Here is a 17,196-nt window from a genome sequence, read left to right as displayed (position 1 = left end):
TTCAACTCTTAATTCACTCTGTGCCTGCCCTCACACACCTGAATTGGACTTAGCTGGAGAAAAACACAATTATGCTGCCTAGTCCCCTTTATACTCATGACCACAAATCTCAAGTAGACCATCAATGTGGCCTAGCAACACTTCCACTACATTTCCCTAGTCCAACACTCATTCTCTATCCCTAGTTTCTACTCTCTCTGCTCAAATCTCCAACATTTTGTCTCTTCTCACTTCTAGGTGATGACTTCACTTCTTTTACTGAACACAGCCACAATCAAAAGAGAACTTTGACAAATCTGTCCAACCACAAAGGTCTCTATGCACACAATTACCACAATATTAACTGTCAATGTTTCTAACAAAGGCCAAATCCATCCTCTCTTAGCTATTCTAGAACAGTGCTTCGACATTTCTGTCTCTTGGGTCATCAAGTGTTCCATCCTTACTGGATCTTTCCCACCAGCCTACAAAATGTTGAAACAGGTCTCCCTCACCTTACAAACAAAAAAACAAAATTGAGAATCCTCTGTTTATTTCAGTGCTCCCTCCATCTACTGGCCAATTTCTCTACCTTCTATTTACAACTTGAAATATTTATTTACAAATTTTCCCTTGATTTTCTTCTCTCCCGCTCCAAACTCACTCCAATCAGATTTTACCCAAGGTTGATCTTCCCCCTTACAAACCTTCTCTACCTACAGTCTTCCTAAGCCCACCTGAGTAAAAAGCAATTTCAGTTCGGGACAATCTCGAAATTACCTTTGACTTACCTTTCTCAAATCTCCATTATCGATTCCATGTGCAAAACCCACAGTACCTCTTGATTTCAAACTACACCTGGAATCCAAGTACTTTATTTTCCATTGCTAACACCTGGGTGTAAAACGGGATCCTTTCAACGGACTCCTAACTGGTTCGCCTGCTTCACCCCGGTCTGCCTTCCGACCACTTCCCAATCAGAAAGAATGAACAAATGAAGGTACGATCAAGGTGAGGTAGGGAAACGTCTCTCAGCTATCAGGGAGCCCAAGCCGCAAGAGGAAGGAGCTCGTGGCTAAAAGATCCCAAACGTGTGAAGACGTAGAAACCTGGAATCCGGTCCCGCAATCAGCGAACCCGCTAGGTCCCGTTCAGCCGCGGGGGCCCGGAGGAGGGCGCTGGGAGCCCACTCGGGGCGCTCGTCGGAAGGCGGTGCCCTCCAAGACCTCACCTGGCCTGTGCCGCGCCGGAACAACACGGAGTCCTCCTGCTCCGGGACGCCACCACCTCCTCCCATCGCCATGGCGAGCTTACTGCCGGGTGCACGGCGTGGGCAGCGTCTCTCTGGAAGTGACAACTTCCGCCGCCGGGGACCTCTGGGAGCGGAAGAGTACGGTGTCCTGGAGGGCGGCCACGAGGCCTGGAGAACTCCGCGTGGTCGGTAGGAGTGGTCGCGGTCTCCGTGATTGGTCGTATTGCTCCGTCTTTTCCGTCTGCTTTCAGTTCTTTGATTTCACTGTTTGGTATGTTCGTAGAGTGATTCTACCAGGGTGTTTTTGTTTTAAGCAAATTTCGATAGAAAGTATTGTCCATTGCAAATAATTTGGGAAATGTGGGTAAGAAATAAAAGCCTAGAGGTAACCATTAATACGGCTACCATTTAAAAAATGCTTTACAAAGTTTTATGTTAATTTTCACCACCCCGTAAGTGTGGAATTATTATGTCCATTTTAAAGAAATTTACTTTGGAATATGTGTACCATAGACTACTACTCAGCAATAAAAAGGAACAAGGGGCACATGGCTGGCTCAGTAGGTACAGCATGAGACTTACTCTGGGGGCGGGGGATGTGAGTTACACTCCCACACGAGGTGGTAGAGATTACTTTTTAAAAATTTTAAAAAGTAATGAACTGTTGATATCCTCCCAACCCGCCCCTTCCTTCCCCCCCCTCCCCCAAGGAAACCAGCACAGAGCATTTACACAGCTGCCTGGATTCCTTTAGCCACTTCCCAATATTAACATTTAGGTGGATATCCATTCTCCCAAACCTTCTCTAGCAAATTTTGAAACTTAAAAAACGAATCAAAATGAACAAATGGGACTGCATCAAACTTTAATTCTTTGCATAGTGAAGGAAACAAAAGGAAAAGACAACCTACTGAATGGGCAAAGACATTCTCAGATACGATTTAACTGATAAGGCATTAACATCAAAAATCTATAAAGAACCCATAAAACTCAAAGTTAAAAAAAAACAAAAGGGGAGCCTGGGTGGCTCAGTGGGTTAAGTGCTTGCGTTCAGCTCAGGTCATGATCTGAGTGTCCTATTAGGTGCGGAGAGCCTTCTCCCTTGCCTCTGCCTACTTGTAATTTCTCAATCTATCAAGTAAAATATTTAAAAGACAACAAGAAAACTCCCCCAACGCCAAAAATCAATTCCCTTAAAAAATGTGCAGAGGCCCTGCACAGATACTTTTCCGAAGGACACATACAGATGTCAACAGGTACATGGAAAGATGCTCAATATCACTAATCATCAGGAAAATGCAAACCAAAACTACAAAGAGCTATTACAGGTGTTGGAATAGCTATTATCAGAAAGACAAGAAGTAACAAGGAGAGTAAGGATGTAAAAAGGGAACCCTCATGCACTATTGGTGGGAATATAAACTGATGCAAACCCCAGATGACTGGATAAAGATGTGTTTATACACATATGCACAATGAAATCTTCCATTTACAACAACAGAGACCCAGAGAGTACCATGCTATATGAAATGAGTCAGAGAAATACCATATGACTTGACTTACATGTGAAAACCAAAAACAAATGAAACAGAACAGATTCCTAGAGAATAAACTGATAATTGCCAGGGAGTGGGAGGAGTATAGTGATGGTTAAAGTAAGAGGGATAGGCAAGAAAAATGGGATAAAATATTATCTAATGTTTATGAAGGTGCATTTTTTTGTCTTGGATCAAGCAGGATTTTAGATCTTCAAAGGAGTTTATCATTTATTTTTCCAGATTCTTTATTGTTTAGGATTTAGTATTTATTTAGTATATTATTAAGTATTTAGTATTTATTAAGTGTTTAGGATTGCCAGATGGATTTAAAAAAAAAAAACACTGAGATATCTCTCAATCATAAAAATTCTCACAATAGCATTTTTTTTTTTTTAAAGTAATTTCACGTAATGTGGGGCTCGAACTGACCACCTGGAAATCAAGAGTTGCAAGATCCTATGGGGCCAGCCAGGAACCCCTTCACGATGGCATTTGATGCAGAAATTTGAAGAATTTGGAATGAGGTTTTTATTTTTTAAAGTATAATTTATGTACCATAAATTTCACCATTTTATTTATTTATTTTTTAAGATTTTATTTATTTATTTGACAGACAGAGATCACAAATAGGCAGAGAGGCAGAGAGAAAGGAGGAAGCAGGCCCCCCGTAGAGCAGAGAGCCCGGGGCTCTATCCCAGAATTCTGGGATCCCGACCTGAGCTGAAGGCAGAGGCTTTAACCACTGAGCCACTCAGATGCCCCTAAATTTCACTATTTTAAAGCAAATAACTTAGTTTTTAGTGTATTTGGAAGGTTATGCAGCCACCACCACTAATTCTAGAGCACTTCATCACCCCAAAAAGAAACTTGTACCCATTAGCCATCACTCCCTATTCTTTCCTCCTTCCAGCCCCTCACAACTACTCATCACTTTCTATGTATGGATTTACTTATTTTTATATTTTATATAAATGGAATATGTGCTCTTTTGTGTCTGGATTTTCTCCCTTAGCATAAAGTTTTCAAGAAGGAATAAGTATCTTACATTCAGAATGGCAGATTCTTTGTAGGATAAGTATTTCTCCTTATGAGGACCAGGTTCGCCAACAAAAATGAACCTGTGGAATTTTTGTCCTCAAATATTAAGTTCTTTTATCCCTGATGATGACCTCTGTTTGAATTTCTATATTTTATAAAGTTATTTATATGACACACAAATCACTCAAAGTACAATGTAGTGCACTTCCAAAGAAAAGCCATTTCACCTGATTTGAAGGCATTTACGAAAACATCACATTTAACTTCATGAACTGGAACACATCTTCGTGTGTATGTAATTTCCAAATAAAAAACCTACCTTCAGTGACTCTTGGAACTTGCCCAGGAGCAAATAAAGGATTCAAATAATTAGTGATGAGGTTTCCAATTTGAATTTCAAGTGGAAGAGTGAGTAAACAAATGACAAAGCCAAACCAGTTAGTTCCTTACCCTTGTTTTCAGGGTCTAGGGGCAGATCAGAGATGTTATCAGTGATTTTAGTACAAGAATGCTCACAGACCTGTTATAGCTCATAAAGTTAAAACTTAAAATTGATGTTTTGGAAGAGTATATGAACCATGTAATGGAAAAATGGTATTTTAATTCATAAACAACATAGCTATAATTAACCATGCAGTATCTGAGGCTTGGACTCCTCACCCTCACATCACGTACCAAAGTACATTCTAGGTGATTTTTATAAACTTGGGATGGGGAAGATCTTAAGGTAGAAACAAAAAACCATGCTAGCACTGAAAACCCAAATACCTTTTGGGAGTAAGTAAGTTAAGGAGGAGTAAGCAGTAAGGGGTGGTGGGTATTGTAATCAGTTAAGTGGAGACTATCCCTCCACCCCATCCCACTCACTATGCCGGGTCCCTGCCCGAACAAAGGTATTTAAGTTCACATTAAAAAGTTTTAACATGTCAGAGAGGACAACTCAGCTGTCAGTCTGCATCCTTACTTAAAAAGAAACTAGACAAATGATTATGTAATTAAAAATTATTGGGGCACCTGGGTGGCTCAGTGGGTTAAGCCTCTGCCTTTGCCTCACGTCATGATCTCAGGGTCTTGGGATCGAGCCCCGCATCAGGCTCTCTGCTCAGTGGGGAGCCTGCTTCTCCCCACCCCCACCCCCCACCTGCCTCACTACCTACTTGTGATCTCTCTTTCTCTATCAAATAAAAATAAAAATCTTTATAAAAAATTTCTGGCAAAAGCAGAATAAATACAATGAAAGGACATACAATAGTTTGGAAAACATTTTTCACATTTAAAGAGGTTACTATCTCTTACATATTTAATATAATTTATATAAATACATTATATACATACATTTATATATTTTAAAAAAGCTTTGTCCAAAGTAAAAACTGCAAAAAAATAATAAAGCCAAGAATAAAATATTCCAAAGCGGGGGGAAGAAAAACATAGCCAGTAAATATGAAAATAAGCCTAATTCCTGCACTCAGTCTGCCTCGTTTAATATCCCTAACCTGCCATTTACTAGCTGGGTAAGCTTGGGGAAAATTCCTTAATTAAAACATCAATTTCTTGGGGCGCCTGGGTGGCTCAGTGGTTTGGGCTGCTGCCTTCGGCTCGGGTCATGATCTCAGGGTCCTGGGATCGAGCCCCGCATCGGGCTCCCTGCTCCGCAGGAAGCCTGCTTCCCTCTCTCTCTCTCTCTCTCTGCCTGCCTCTCTGCCTACTTGTGATCTCTGTCTGTCAAATAAATAAATAAAATCTTTAAAAAGAAAAAAAAAACAAACCTCAATTTCTTTAACTATACAGATAGAATAGTAGTGCCTACATGTGAAGACTAAATGATGAAATAAAAAGCGTAAAGCAGAGAGAAAACGAGTAGATCAGAAGAAAAAATCTCACTGTCCAATAAACATGGAAAAATGCTCAACCTCTACATGCAGGGAATTATTTATTAAAACTAAAATACCATTTTTCACTCACATTGGCAAAATTAGTAGAGATTAATATTTGATGTTATCAAGGGCATGGATATGGAAAGCTATTTTCTTCCTGGAAATAATTGTTTAAAATAGCGAAAACATGTACTCTACCATTGTCCTAAGAATTCTATCTTTAGGAATGCATTCTTACAGAAATAAAAGAACATTATAGGTATGACTGTATTATAGAATAGTTTGTAGTAGCAAATGCTTGAAAACATCTTCAATGTCCATGAGTAAGGAAGTCACTGGATAAATTACTATATATCTACACTATGGTTAGATCTATATGGACTGACCTATAGGATGGCTTAAAAAAAAGTAAGTTATAGTTAAGTTTCCCCGTTTTTGTTTTCCATTTTGTAGTGGGTGAATGGTAGTCCCCAAAATATGTCCAACATATTTTGTGAATGTGACCCTATTTGGGAAAAAGGTTGTGCTGATGTAATTAAAGATCTTAAGATGAGATCATCCTAAATTAGAGTGGGCCCTAAACCCAGTGACAACCATCCTTTTAAAAAATAGGAAGAAACCTGAGAAAAGAAGGCTATGTGAAGACAAAGATAGGAGTTAGGCTGCCACAAGCAAAGTAATGCATGGAGCCAATGGAAGAGGCAAGCAAAGATTTTCATTTAGAATCTTCAGAGGCCATGTGGTCCCACTGACAACTTGCCTGTGTACTTCTGGGCTATAGAACTGTGAAAGAATAAATTTCGGTTCATGTAAGCCCTGAAGTTTGTGGTTATTTGTTACAGCAACCCAAGGAAATTCCCCACATTCCTTAGTTATGTGCTTAAAGTGCTTAAATGAGCATTAAGGAAAACTAGACAATTTTATGTATTCTATGACCCAGCAATTCCAGTTAATATTAAATAGAAATACATATTTATGACCCCTAAAAGATATATATACATTTATTTATTTATTTATTTATGGCAGAATAATTTTTAAAAGCTCCAAACTAGGAGCAAACCAAACGTCATGAAAAGTAAAGTGGATAACTAAATCATGGTATATTTTTATAACAGGATACTACACAGCAATGAAGATGATAGAGCTACTGACACACAAAACATAAAGCATTCTTACAGACATCTATTAACTCACGGGATACACTCTTGGTTCTATCATCTTAGGTGCCTGCCCTCCCCTTGCTGAAGGGTAGGCATGCAACCCAAATACGTTCATTTGGAGGAACTCTGAATGACAAAGACTGAAAATAGTTGTCAAAACTTCACCCTGAGAGGAGCATTGTGGAATAAAAAATTCTCATAGCACCTGGAGCTGTTCCACTCTTGACCTTTCCAAAACCTTGAGTCTTCAACTTTTCCTCAGACTCTGGAGTCTCTCATCCACTCAACTGTTGTGGTTATTCATAATTAATGAGTCTGTTTGCAACTAGAAATTTTAATATATAAATATACAAATCACAGGTTTAATGTGCTTGTATTTCTTCAAGCATATGCATTAAAATACATAACTCTATTAAATGTCTATTCATAAGCCACCTTAGCAGTCATATTGAGTGTACAAGGCTAAATGAACCTTTGACCAATAACTCCTCCCTCCCAAAATCCAAAGCCTTCACAAAAGCCTTTGTCATGCAATATATGTTTATAAAAGGGAAGTACTCAATAGGATTTTGTCTTGATTACAGCCAGGTTGGTAGGCAATTTCTTTTTTTTATTTTCTTTTTTATTTTTAAAAGATTTTATTTATTTATTTGAAAGACGGAGATCACAAGTAGGCAGAGAGGCAGGCAGAGAGAGAGAGAGAGGGAAGCAGGCTTCCTGCGGAGCAGGGAGCCCGATGCGGGGCTCGATCCCAGGACCCTGAGACCATGACCCGAGCCAAAGGCAGCAGCCCAAACCACTGAGCCACCCAGGCGCCCTGGTAGGCAATTTCTTAAAAACTAAAAACTTGTGTAAAAGAAGCTCCATTCAGTAATACTCAAGGAAATATTCCTATGGACACACCAGTAAGCAAAGTTAGATCCAATTGATAGAGTAGCATGAAAAGCAGTAGATGGCGTGAAAAATGTTTCTATAAAAGTTAGGTTATAATCAAAGTATAAATTTTAAATTTCAACTTTGCTGGACAAATCATCTAATTGCGGGCTGCTTATAAACTTTTCAAGTGTATTAGATTTAGTGGTACGTGAAAGGGTTTTTAAGAAGCAAAGTTGTACGGAAAAGTCTATATGATGTTTAAAATTTTGGTGCAATTTATGGGAAAGTGCATTTCAGCAACCTAGAGTCATTCCTCTTTTCCCATTGACATTTTCATGACTTGGCCATCTGTAAAGCAATATATCCTAACATGCAGTTACCAAAAAGCAAGTACTTCAGCAGATAAAGTCTTTGGAGGTAGTTTAATAAACTTTCTTACTCTCTTTTGTTCTAATGGAAAATTATGGTTGACAATTTCATAAAGTTAATTCAGTTTCTCAATTCAATTTTTACTTTAGGTCTTCATCACCAAAGGCAATTGGAAACTTAAGTTCACAGGCTCCCTGCTTAGTTTTAATCACTGCTGACACAGATGATAAAATGTAGAAATCTCAAATTCTGACTGCCAAAGTCAATTTTATATTGGGTTTTCACTTTAGGGGTATTTTTCTTCTCACTGCTTCAATGAGGTATGATTTGCTACTAAAATTGTTTATATTTACAGTGTACAATATAATTTGTTAGATGTATACACTGTGAGAGGATAGCCTTTTTAGAGTTCAATAGTTTTCAAACAGCTTTTAGACAGTATTAGTACAAACAGTATTAGTATGACCCTTGCCTTGAACAGAAAAATTCTTTACAAGGCACAACTTTAAAATAATAGGTGCTCACTCTCCTCGAGTGAGTAACCTCCTTCCATCTATAAAAACATGCAGAAAAAGAAAAACTATTTTTAAAAAGTTAGAAAAATGATGTCAGTAATCAGTATTTCCTGTGAGTCCTATTTTTCAACACTTTGCTGTGTTGAGTGGGTAACAATTTCTTACACATGCAACTAATAGAAAGGGTACTCAAAAGGAATCAAGGAACTGATGAATCTGGCCTCCCTGTTCTCACCTTGGGCAGTAGCAGCTGCTCCCTCATATATCTCAGCAGGACTTATGACGATTGCTAATGACAATCCACTACCGCATTAAGGATAATGCAAGGTAGCAATTTTAATGCCTATGAGGGTGTTCCATGGAGTTCAGGATTTTCTAAATTACATTTTAGAGTTGGCACTACTTCATTTAAGTAATTTTATCTTGCCTTAGCAACATACCAAAACAATAATCTAAAGTTAGTGCATAAATTAACTTTACTGATTGGATGTAATTATTCACAGGTATTTCCCTTAATATCTTGTGATTGAGAAATTAAAAAGTATCTTGGCCTGTTACCATCTTTAGAAGTTTAGCTATTTTAGTTATGTTGCTTAACTACAGTACAAGGAAAGAAACTGAAGTGTCAATAAATTACAGCAATTACAGTTAATTTTCTTCCTCTTGGGTAACTTTTCTGTCTGCCTTGAGGAAACATGTGGTCATGTTTTAGTTAAAAACCAAACCCTTTATCTTAACAATGAACTCATTCAACTCATTCAAGTGTCGTAATTTTTTTTTAAGATGCAGTTCTGGATTTAAGTCTTTTTTTCAAAAAATATTTTATTTATTTGACAGAGATCACAAGTAGGCAGAGAGAGAGGGGAAGCAGGCTCCCTGCTGAGCAGAGAGCCCCATGCTGGGCTCGATCCCAAGACCCTGGGATCATGACCTGAGCTGAAGGCAGAGGCTTTAACCCACTGAGCCACCCAGGCACCCCTCTGGATTTAAGTCTTCTTAATGATTAATTATAACACAGAGATCTTCCTTATCCTAATACCCATGTTCTTTTGGAAAACGTGGTTTTCCCCAGACGATTAAGGATTAACTTCTGAAAAGCTAAAGTTATTCCACTACCTTATTCATTACTTAAAACAAAAAACAAAGTATACAGCTGAAGAAAGCATAACAAGTTCTCTGTATTCATGACTTATCACTATGTAAAATTCTGGAGATAGGATTATAGAAATTAAACCCATAAAGAAGCTTTGCAGTACAATCAGACTTCATCATCCTTTTTATTAGAAAGTAACTTAAGCTGTTGTAATCCTTTTGCCCTTATTACTCCCCATATAAAGTTTGAAGACTTAAGTTAACCTAAGACAAAGTTTTAACTGAAAAGCTATAGTAATACGAAGATAAGAACTTCCCATTTGCCTCTTCCAGTATTAGAGACACTGAGGATTCCACCCCATTAACAGGTGGTACCATGGCCAAGTGACTTATCTCAAGATTATCAGAACCTTTGTTAAAATAGGAGGCCAAATCTTTTTTTTTTTTTTTTAAAGATTTTATTTATTTGATAGGCAGAGATCACAAGTAGGCAGAGAGGCAGAGGCAAGCAGAGAGAGAGGAGGAAGCAGGCTTCCTGCTGAGCAGAGAGCCCGATGTGGGGCTCGATCCCAGGACCCTGGGATCATGACCTGAGTTGAAGGCAGAGGCTTTAACCCACTGAGCCACCCAGGCGCCCCTAGGAGGCCAAATCTTAAAGAACTGTCCATTTCCTCAGTGGTAGACTTTCTTTGCAGTAATTATGCCTATTTGCTTCAGAGTAGTATAGTCATAAATCCTTCTCTAGATTAATGTATTTCCATTATTTATCACTGTCAAGTCACAAGGTTTTCAGTCTCAGAATTGACTTAAAAAACGACACCAAGACTGAATCCTTTGAACTTTGGACTAGTAACCTCGTACTTTGGGTGATTATGATATGCTACTATAGATTCATCAATTACAACAGACTTACCACTCTGGTGGGGCATATTCATAATGGAGGAGGCTATGTATAAATAGAAGCAGGGTATACATGAGAAATCAATTTTATTGTGAACCTAATTCTGTTCTAAAGAACATAGTCTATTAGAAGAAAGGCACTCACTAAAAATTTTAAAGCTGTAAGCAAAACTCAGAATGTTCTCACTAAGTTACTCTTCATTTAATTTGTATTCATTTAGTTGCCATTCCAGGTGGGTCTGTGCTATGTTAAATTCTTCAAACAAACTAGTTAATCACAAAACAACATAGATTGTTTAAGATAAATGTATCTTAAATTCTATTATACAATCAAGTTGATTGTAAATAAGATCTACTTTAACAAAGTTTATGACAAATATTCTAGATTTATAGATTTTATTATCTCATCACATTATGTCTCTAGCAAATTATATAAATGCTCAATGCTGATAAAAAAAATAACATCCACCAATATATCACATGAATGGTTAGTGTTTTATTCTTTGAAGAATGGTTCTGAAACATTACACTAAGTCAGGCTGAAAGGTAAAGTTTAAAATAGTTTTATAAGGATATAACATATAACTGTCAGCTCCACAAATTTTTGACCCTTCGAGCTTATGATACACCTAGTCGGCAGTAGCACCCAGGTTTTTCCAAATAGTCATCATTTTTCTCTTGTCTGCATAGACTTCTTCTCATTAGCTGCCTTCTGCTTTTGTTGCATTATCTCAGAGTCCCTATAATGGGGGAAAAGGCTGTAAGTTGTTACAGAAAAACTGATTACATGTTCTGTTTTTTATACATAACCCATTAAACATATTAGAAAACAAACTAAAAGATATAAAGATTCAAGTGTTTGTTTTCATGGCATCAGAATGGGAAAACAAAGTATGGAAGGACTTTGAAGTCACATCTTATTTTGAAAACCATCTCTATTGTTATGATCTTGGGCAAATAACGACCTTTCAAAATCAGAAAAGTAGTCACTAGGGTTGTTTTGTGGCATAGCTATGAATATATCTATCTGACATCAGGCAGCTATATACAGAAATAATGGCAATTACTTTTGTTTTCAACAAGGTTAATATACTCTATTTTTCTCTCAAAGAAGGGGCATTTAAGAAGTCTCCTAAAGCATAAGAAATAACACGGAGGTCATGGGGAGATAGAGAGGAGAAGGGCGTTGGGGGAAATTGGAGGAGGAGACAAACCATGAGAGACTGTGGACTCTGAGGAACTGAGGGTTTTGGAGGGGAGAGGAGTGGGGGGTTAGGTAAGCCTGGTGGTGGGTATTGTGGAGGGCATGTATTGCATGGAGCACTGGGTGTGGTGCATACACAATGAACTCTGGAACACTGAAAATAAATTTTAAAAATTAAAAAAAAAGAAGTCTTCTAGATACCCAAAATGGTCCTAGCATTAGGACATAGATGTTATGAAGCAATTCAGTTTCTTACAAGCCTGAAAGCCCAATAGCTAGTGATTAAAAATGGATTACCCTAAAAAACAACAGGATATTCAGGCGTTTCCTTAACACTGTGTCTCTGGCTGAACCTCTATATCATATTAATGGTGAACTACAACCAGACTACCTGGGCTAGATGGGCTAGATGGTTCAGGAAGTCCTTATTTTAAAAAATACATTAAATGGCTTTTTTTTTTTTTAAAGATTTTATTTATTTATTTGTCAGAGAGAGAGCGAGCGAGAGCAAGCACAGGCAGACAGAGTGGAAGGCAGAGTCCGAGGGAGAAGCAGGCTCTCTGCGGAGCAAGGAGCCCGATGTGGGACTCGATCCCAGGACGCTGGGATCATGACCTGAGCCAAAGGCAGCAGCTTAACCAACTGAGCCACTCAGGCGTCCCCATTAAATGGCTTTGTAATCGACACCTGGCTGTGTGCCAATTTGCTGGCTCTGGGTTAAGTCTAATAGCAACTGTTATTACCCCCATGATTCAAATTAAAAAAGAAGTTTAGAACTAAATAATTTACCTTAAATCATTTAAAACCCAGGTTTGTCTAATTTCAAAGTTCAGGCTCTTTCCTGTTATCACACAGATTTAGTGTGAGATTTTAATACGGGTGAGTAGCTCTGTCCATTATAATAGACATTTCTGTAAAGCCAATAGCAAAGATGAGGAATGAGGATGAAGGAAAACCAGGATGGCTATAAAGAAATGAAGTATTGGACGCCTGGGTGGCTCAGTCGTTGAGTGTCTGCCTTTGACTCAGGTCATGATCCTGGAGTCCCAGGATTGAGTCCCGCATCAGGCTCCCTGCTCCGTAGGAAGCCTGCTTTTCTCTCTCCCACTCTCCCTATTTCTGTTCCCTCTCTAGCTGTGTCTCTGTCAAATAAATAAATAAAATATTTAAAAGAAAAAAAAAAAAGAAATGAAGTATCATGGAATAGGATAGTAACTTTTCTGTTTGAAACTGAACTCTATTGCACTTGCTTTACCCTTAGTAATGTTACTGAAATTCAGAACCTCAGTTTCCTATCCTATACATTGAGGCTAATATCACTTTTCAGGGTAACGAATAGGGATACTAAGTATAGAGTACCTAGCGCAGAGCTTTCTAACAAATGGATATCATTTAACAAGGACTATTACTGAGCTAGACTAGGGTTCCCCACTAAAAATTTCAAGGTCACTGATTTGTACCATGTTCACTTTTATTGCAACGTGGGTAAACAGAAAATTTAAGGCAAACCTTATCACTTTAATATCACAGAAAAAAAGTGTGAGGTGATAATTAACCCAATGTGTACTTGAAGTGATGACTCAAGAGTCACATTCTCCACTGACTGAGCTAGCCAGGCAGCCCCAAACGATTATTATTTTTTTTAAAGATTTTATTTATTTGTTTGACAAACAGAGATCACAAGTGGGCAGAGGGGCGGGCAGAGAGGAGGAAGCAGGCTCGCCGTGGAGCAGAGAGCCCGACTCGGGGCTCGATCCGAGGACCCCGAGATCATGATCTGCGCCAAAGGCAGAGGCTTTAACCCACTGAGCCACCCAGGCGCCCCTCAGACGATTGTTCTTAACTCTAGTTGCACATCGGAATCAGCTGGGGACATTTTTAAAAGCAGGTTTAACTTAGTCACAATAAAATTTACCTAGAGCACCTACTATGCCCAGCCCCAGACCAATTAAATCAGGACTGAATTTAAGGTACAGGCTTGAGTAGCCTTTAGGGTTTCCCAGGTGTTTCTAATGTGCAGGCTAGAGGACCACAGAGAAGCCCCACTGAAGCATGTGTAGGCAATTCTCCACCTGCCCTCCAAGTTATACCCAGACAAAATTTGTTTTTAGAATAACATTGAGCTTGTTTATAAATATGAATGCTTTTTAAAAAATTTAAGCTGCAATCCAAATATGTCTGTAGCAATTTTGTATTATTTCTCACATATATAATCATATATCAAGGCTGTGCACCTGCAGTTTTTCCAACGCAAAGGATCTTAAAAAGTCCATATAGCTACATATACTTTTTTGCGTCTCCTTCAGAACCTTAATCCCTGTAATTGAGTCACCGGTCATCTCGACTAGTTTGGGTAGGATGCCTCCTTTGAAAATGCTGTATCCCTAGCACAGAACAGTGCCTACCACGCGGAAGGCATTCAGATATTTTGCTAGATGAAATTTCTATGGTTGTGGTGACTGAAGCCTGAGATTCTCATCAAGACTATTGCTTGAGAGCTGGAAATTTCTCATTCACCTATCGGGGATAATTGCTACCTTATAGTTTCAGTGTGCATGTAACAAATGTTCAGCTGTTACCCCGTATGCAGTTCTAGTTCTACCAAGAACTTAAAAAGTTCTCCCCGTTCTCCAAAACACAAACTTCAGGGACTTGAAAATTCCTTTAGTATTGCTTACCTCTGCTTTCTCTGAGAGGTGGTCAAGCTATCCTCTTTTCTTTTTCCCTTGCTAATTTCCTGGGATTTCTTCATGTTTTTCTGGCGGGCAAGTTCTCGCTGATTTCCTCCTACAAAGCCAAACAGTCATGCTCTTTCCCCCATCTCAAAAATAATCACGAATTCCGCAAAAACGCTCTTATTTAAATGCATCTGAAGCTGGCTTTTTAACAGACACTCCAGCAGAGGAATTACACTGAACACTGTTCCCGTATCTGACGAGGAGGAAGCACAGAGGTAAACACACAAGGTCTTAATACTATCATACCAATGAACGTGTTCACTGGCTGTGAATACCAGGTCTCTTACAACAGGCATTCCACTCCTCTGTCTATACCGGTTAGTATTCCAGATTAAAGTCTAGCTTTTGAAAACCGTGTACGAAAAGAAGAATAGATACACAGGGAACACAGCTCCACAAGTTGGCCCATTACAACTCGACTGTTAGGCGAACAAATGCGGCTGTTCGAGAACAGTACCTGTAGGAGCCAAACAAAAGAACGACGGAGGAGACTCGGTCGGAGCTTCTAGTCCTCAACAGGCCTTCGGATCTTTTAAATGCCAGACAGAAACCCCTTTCAGACCAGGACCCCTCCCGGGGCCGCGATCCTCACACCTCACCTCTGGAAAGGTGTTTTTTACCATGTAAACTCACACCTGAACAGCAGGTGCATGCCCGATTTCTCAAGCGGACCCGAAGCTAACCATCCCTCTCCCTCTGCGGACGGAGGACAAGGTCCCCGCGCCGCCGGACCGAAGGGGATACACCAGCCAGTCCCCGCCTCCCGTCCGGCCGCGCCTCGGAGCTAGGCTCTCTCAGCGGACGCTCCCTGCCGCGTTCCCGCACCCGTCCGCACACTCACGGGCCATGCCGACACCGGACCGAGCCTGGGAGAAAGCCGCCACAGAAAGCAACGGCCTCTTAGCACGCTGAGCAGCCGTCCCCACCGGTGGCCCTTGAAGGCTGAGCCCGCGCGGGCCCTCTGCCGGGCAACGCCTCCGCACCTCCCATGGCCCCGCCCACCGAGGCTGGACCGCGGCCGCCCGCAAGCCGGGCGAGCGACTGCGCGTGCGCTGCCGGGGGTAGGCGGGGAACCCCGGCCAAGGGTCCCGGACCGAGAGCGTCTTGAGATTAATCCATTCTCTGGGGTCTTTCTGCCACGCGAGTATGGTCGAGTTTACAAACCAGGTCCTGAGTCTGTGGATTTTACGCACTGTGTACCCAACACTGGGCCCTGGCCAGCCTCTATTTTTTGGTAACGACAAAAACAATAAATGCTACTATATCTCATTTTCCAACAAAGAATATTAACTTTTATTCATCCCTTGCAGAAGTAGGAAAAGAAGAAAGGGGACAAAACAGATTGAGGGTTAACTCTGCAAAAGTCAGTATGGCTCTTTACATATTTTCTTCCTTTATTCCTGCACCAATGCTGTAACGCAGGCTTCATTGTTCTCATTATACAGAAGAGGATATTGAGACTGAGACCAGGAGCGACTGACCTAACAGGTAGGGACTTGTAGAAGGGAGATGACAATTTAAGACAGACTCTTAAATCTCATCATTTCCCGTTTAATCCCAGTGCCTTTGTCATGGTCGACAGTACTTTAGGAGTTGTAGGTTAATGGCTTTGTGCTGGGATTGTGTGATGGGAAGGGAATGGCAGGGAATGCAGTTTTATCACACATTCATAATAGCCCAGGATAACCTTGGAACCTGGGTAAAAGCCGTGGTGCGTTTGCCATTGCTAGAAACAGACGTGGAAAGATGACTGTTGGTCAATGCAATAGTTATATTCTTCATCTATCCCGTTAATGATTACAAACTGATAAATGTGTGGAATTCTGTACACCCTAAAATTGCCCTGTTTTTTAAAGAAAAGATTTATTTGAGAGAGAGACAGAGAGGAATAGACAGCACAAGAGGAGGGAGAAGGGGAAGGAGAGAGGCAGCTTCCCCTCTGAGTGGGAAGCCAGTTGCGGTGCTCCATCCCAGCACCCTGAGATCATGACCTGAGCCCAAACCACGGGTTGGCTGCTTAACCTACTGAGCCACCTAAGTGCTCTCCTAAATCGCCCTGTTTCTAGAATAATTTTATTTTGGAAAATTTCAAACATATACAAAAGTATAGAAAATACTATAATGCACTCTCAAGTATATATGACCAAGATTCAATAATATTTATTTTAACTCTGAAGAATCACCTATTTTAGAGAAGGTAGGAGAAAATGGTGAAGACTTAGAGCACTGGAATATCTTGGTTGAAAGCCCAGCTTTACCATGGAGTAGATATGTGAACTTGGGCACGTTACTTCATTGCAGTAAAGCTTCCTTGCCAGTAAAATGGGAAGGCAGATGTTCCTCCTTAATTAACTGAATTAATGTACATGAAGTACTAAGTGCCCAAAACATGGTAGCCCTCAATAAATTAGCTATTATTGTCATTCTTTTAAACTCAGAGGGCCTTGTGTACTTGTCACACTTCTTAAGCCCCACCTCTCTTCAACAGTGCTTATGGGCCAAGAGTCTGATTCCATTTAAGCAACTTCTTCTGGAGTAAGGAGTAGGGGGAAAAGACTGACTTTCTGGCCAGGCTCATAGAGAAGGAAACGAAGCAGTTTGGGATTGGAAGGTAAGTAGTAGAGTTGTTTCTGTGTGTGGTCTTAATTTGCAGTCTAA

The 17,196-nt window shown here is 40.0% G+C and overlaps 2 protein-coding genes and 2 long non-coding RNA genes across 6 annotated transcripts in view; 2 read left to right on the top strand and 2 right to left on the bottom strand.

The window, feature by feature from the left end:
- Nucleotides 1–1,366, bottom strand: part of LOC309860670 (survival motor neuron protein) — a 33,113-nt gene extending 31,747 nt beyond the window's left edge. For both annotated transcript variants that reach the window (XM_082722987.1, XM_082722988.1), the window contains exon 1: nt 1,211–1,366. In XM_082722987.1, the coding sequence (XP_082579113.1) occupies nt 1,211–1,282 (72 nt within the window). In that variant the 5' untranslated portion in view covers nt 1,283–1,366. The remainder of the gene's footprint in view (nt 1–1,210) is intronic.
- Nucleotides 1,365–6,497, top strand: LOC309860682. 2 transcript variants are annotated; one of them, XR_014309527.1, is made up of 3 exons: nt 1,402–1,502; nt 3,168–3,293; nt 6,297–6,497. It is a non-coding gene; the product is annotated as an uncharacterized lncRNA (long non-coding RNA). The 2 variants fall into 2 exon arrangements; XR_014309528.1 differs by lacking the exon at nt 6,297–6,497 and having other exon boundaries at nt 1,365–1,502; nt 3,168–3,347.
- A 1,171-nt stretch (nt 6,498–7,668) lies between these two features.
- Nucleotides 7,669–11,436, top strand: LOC309860683. Its single transcript, XR_014309529.1, has 2 exons — nt 7,669–10,123; nt 10,341–11,436. It is a non-coding gene; the product is annotated as an uncharacterized lncRNA (long non-coding RNA).
- Nucleotides 11,073–15,549, bottom strand: LOC309860678 (small EDRK-rich factor 1). The gene is made up of 3 exons (XM_082722994.1): nt 15,380–15,549; nt 14,479–14,587; nt 11,073–11,336 (listed from the first exon to the last, which is right to left on the bottom strand). The coding sequence occupies exons 1-3, from the start codon at nt 15,384–15,386 to the stop codon at nt 11,264–11,266; spliced, it is 189 nt and encodes a 62-aa protein (XP_082579120.1). The 5' UTR covers nt 15,387–15,549; the 3' UTR covers nt 11,073–11,263.
- Nucleotides 15,550–17,196: the final 1,647 nt, after the last annotated feature.

Source organism: Mustela nivalis, assembly GCF_964662115.1.
Source record: "Mustela nivalis genome assembly, chromosome: 3".
Lineage (NCBI taxonomy): Eukaryota > Metazoa > Chordata > Mammalia > Carnivora > Mustelidae > Mustela > Mustela nivalis.
This window is presented reverse-complemented; position numbering and strand designations above follow the sequence as displayed.

Excerpts from the sequence above, each read along its gene's own strand:
- LOC309860678 (XM_082722994.1), bottom strand. Across the intron at positions 11,337-14,478 it reads ACCTCTCAGAGAAAGCAGAG|GGACTCTGAGATAATGCAAC; the intron begins GTAAGCAATACT and ends CCCCCATTATAG.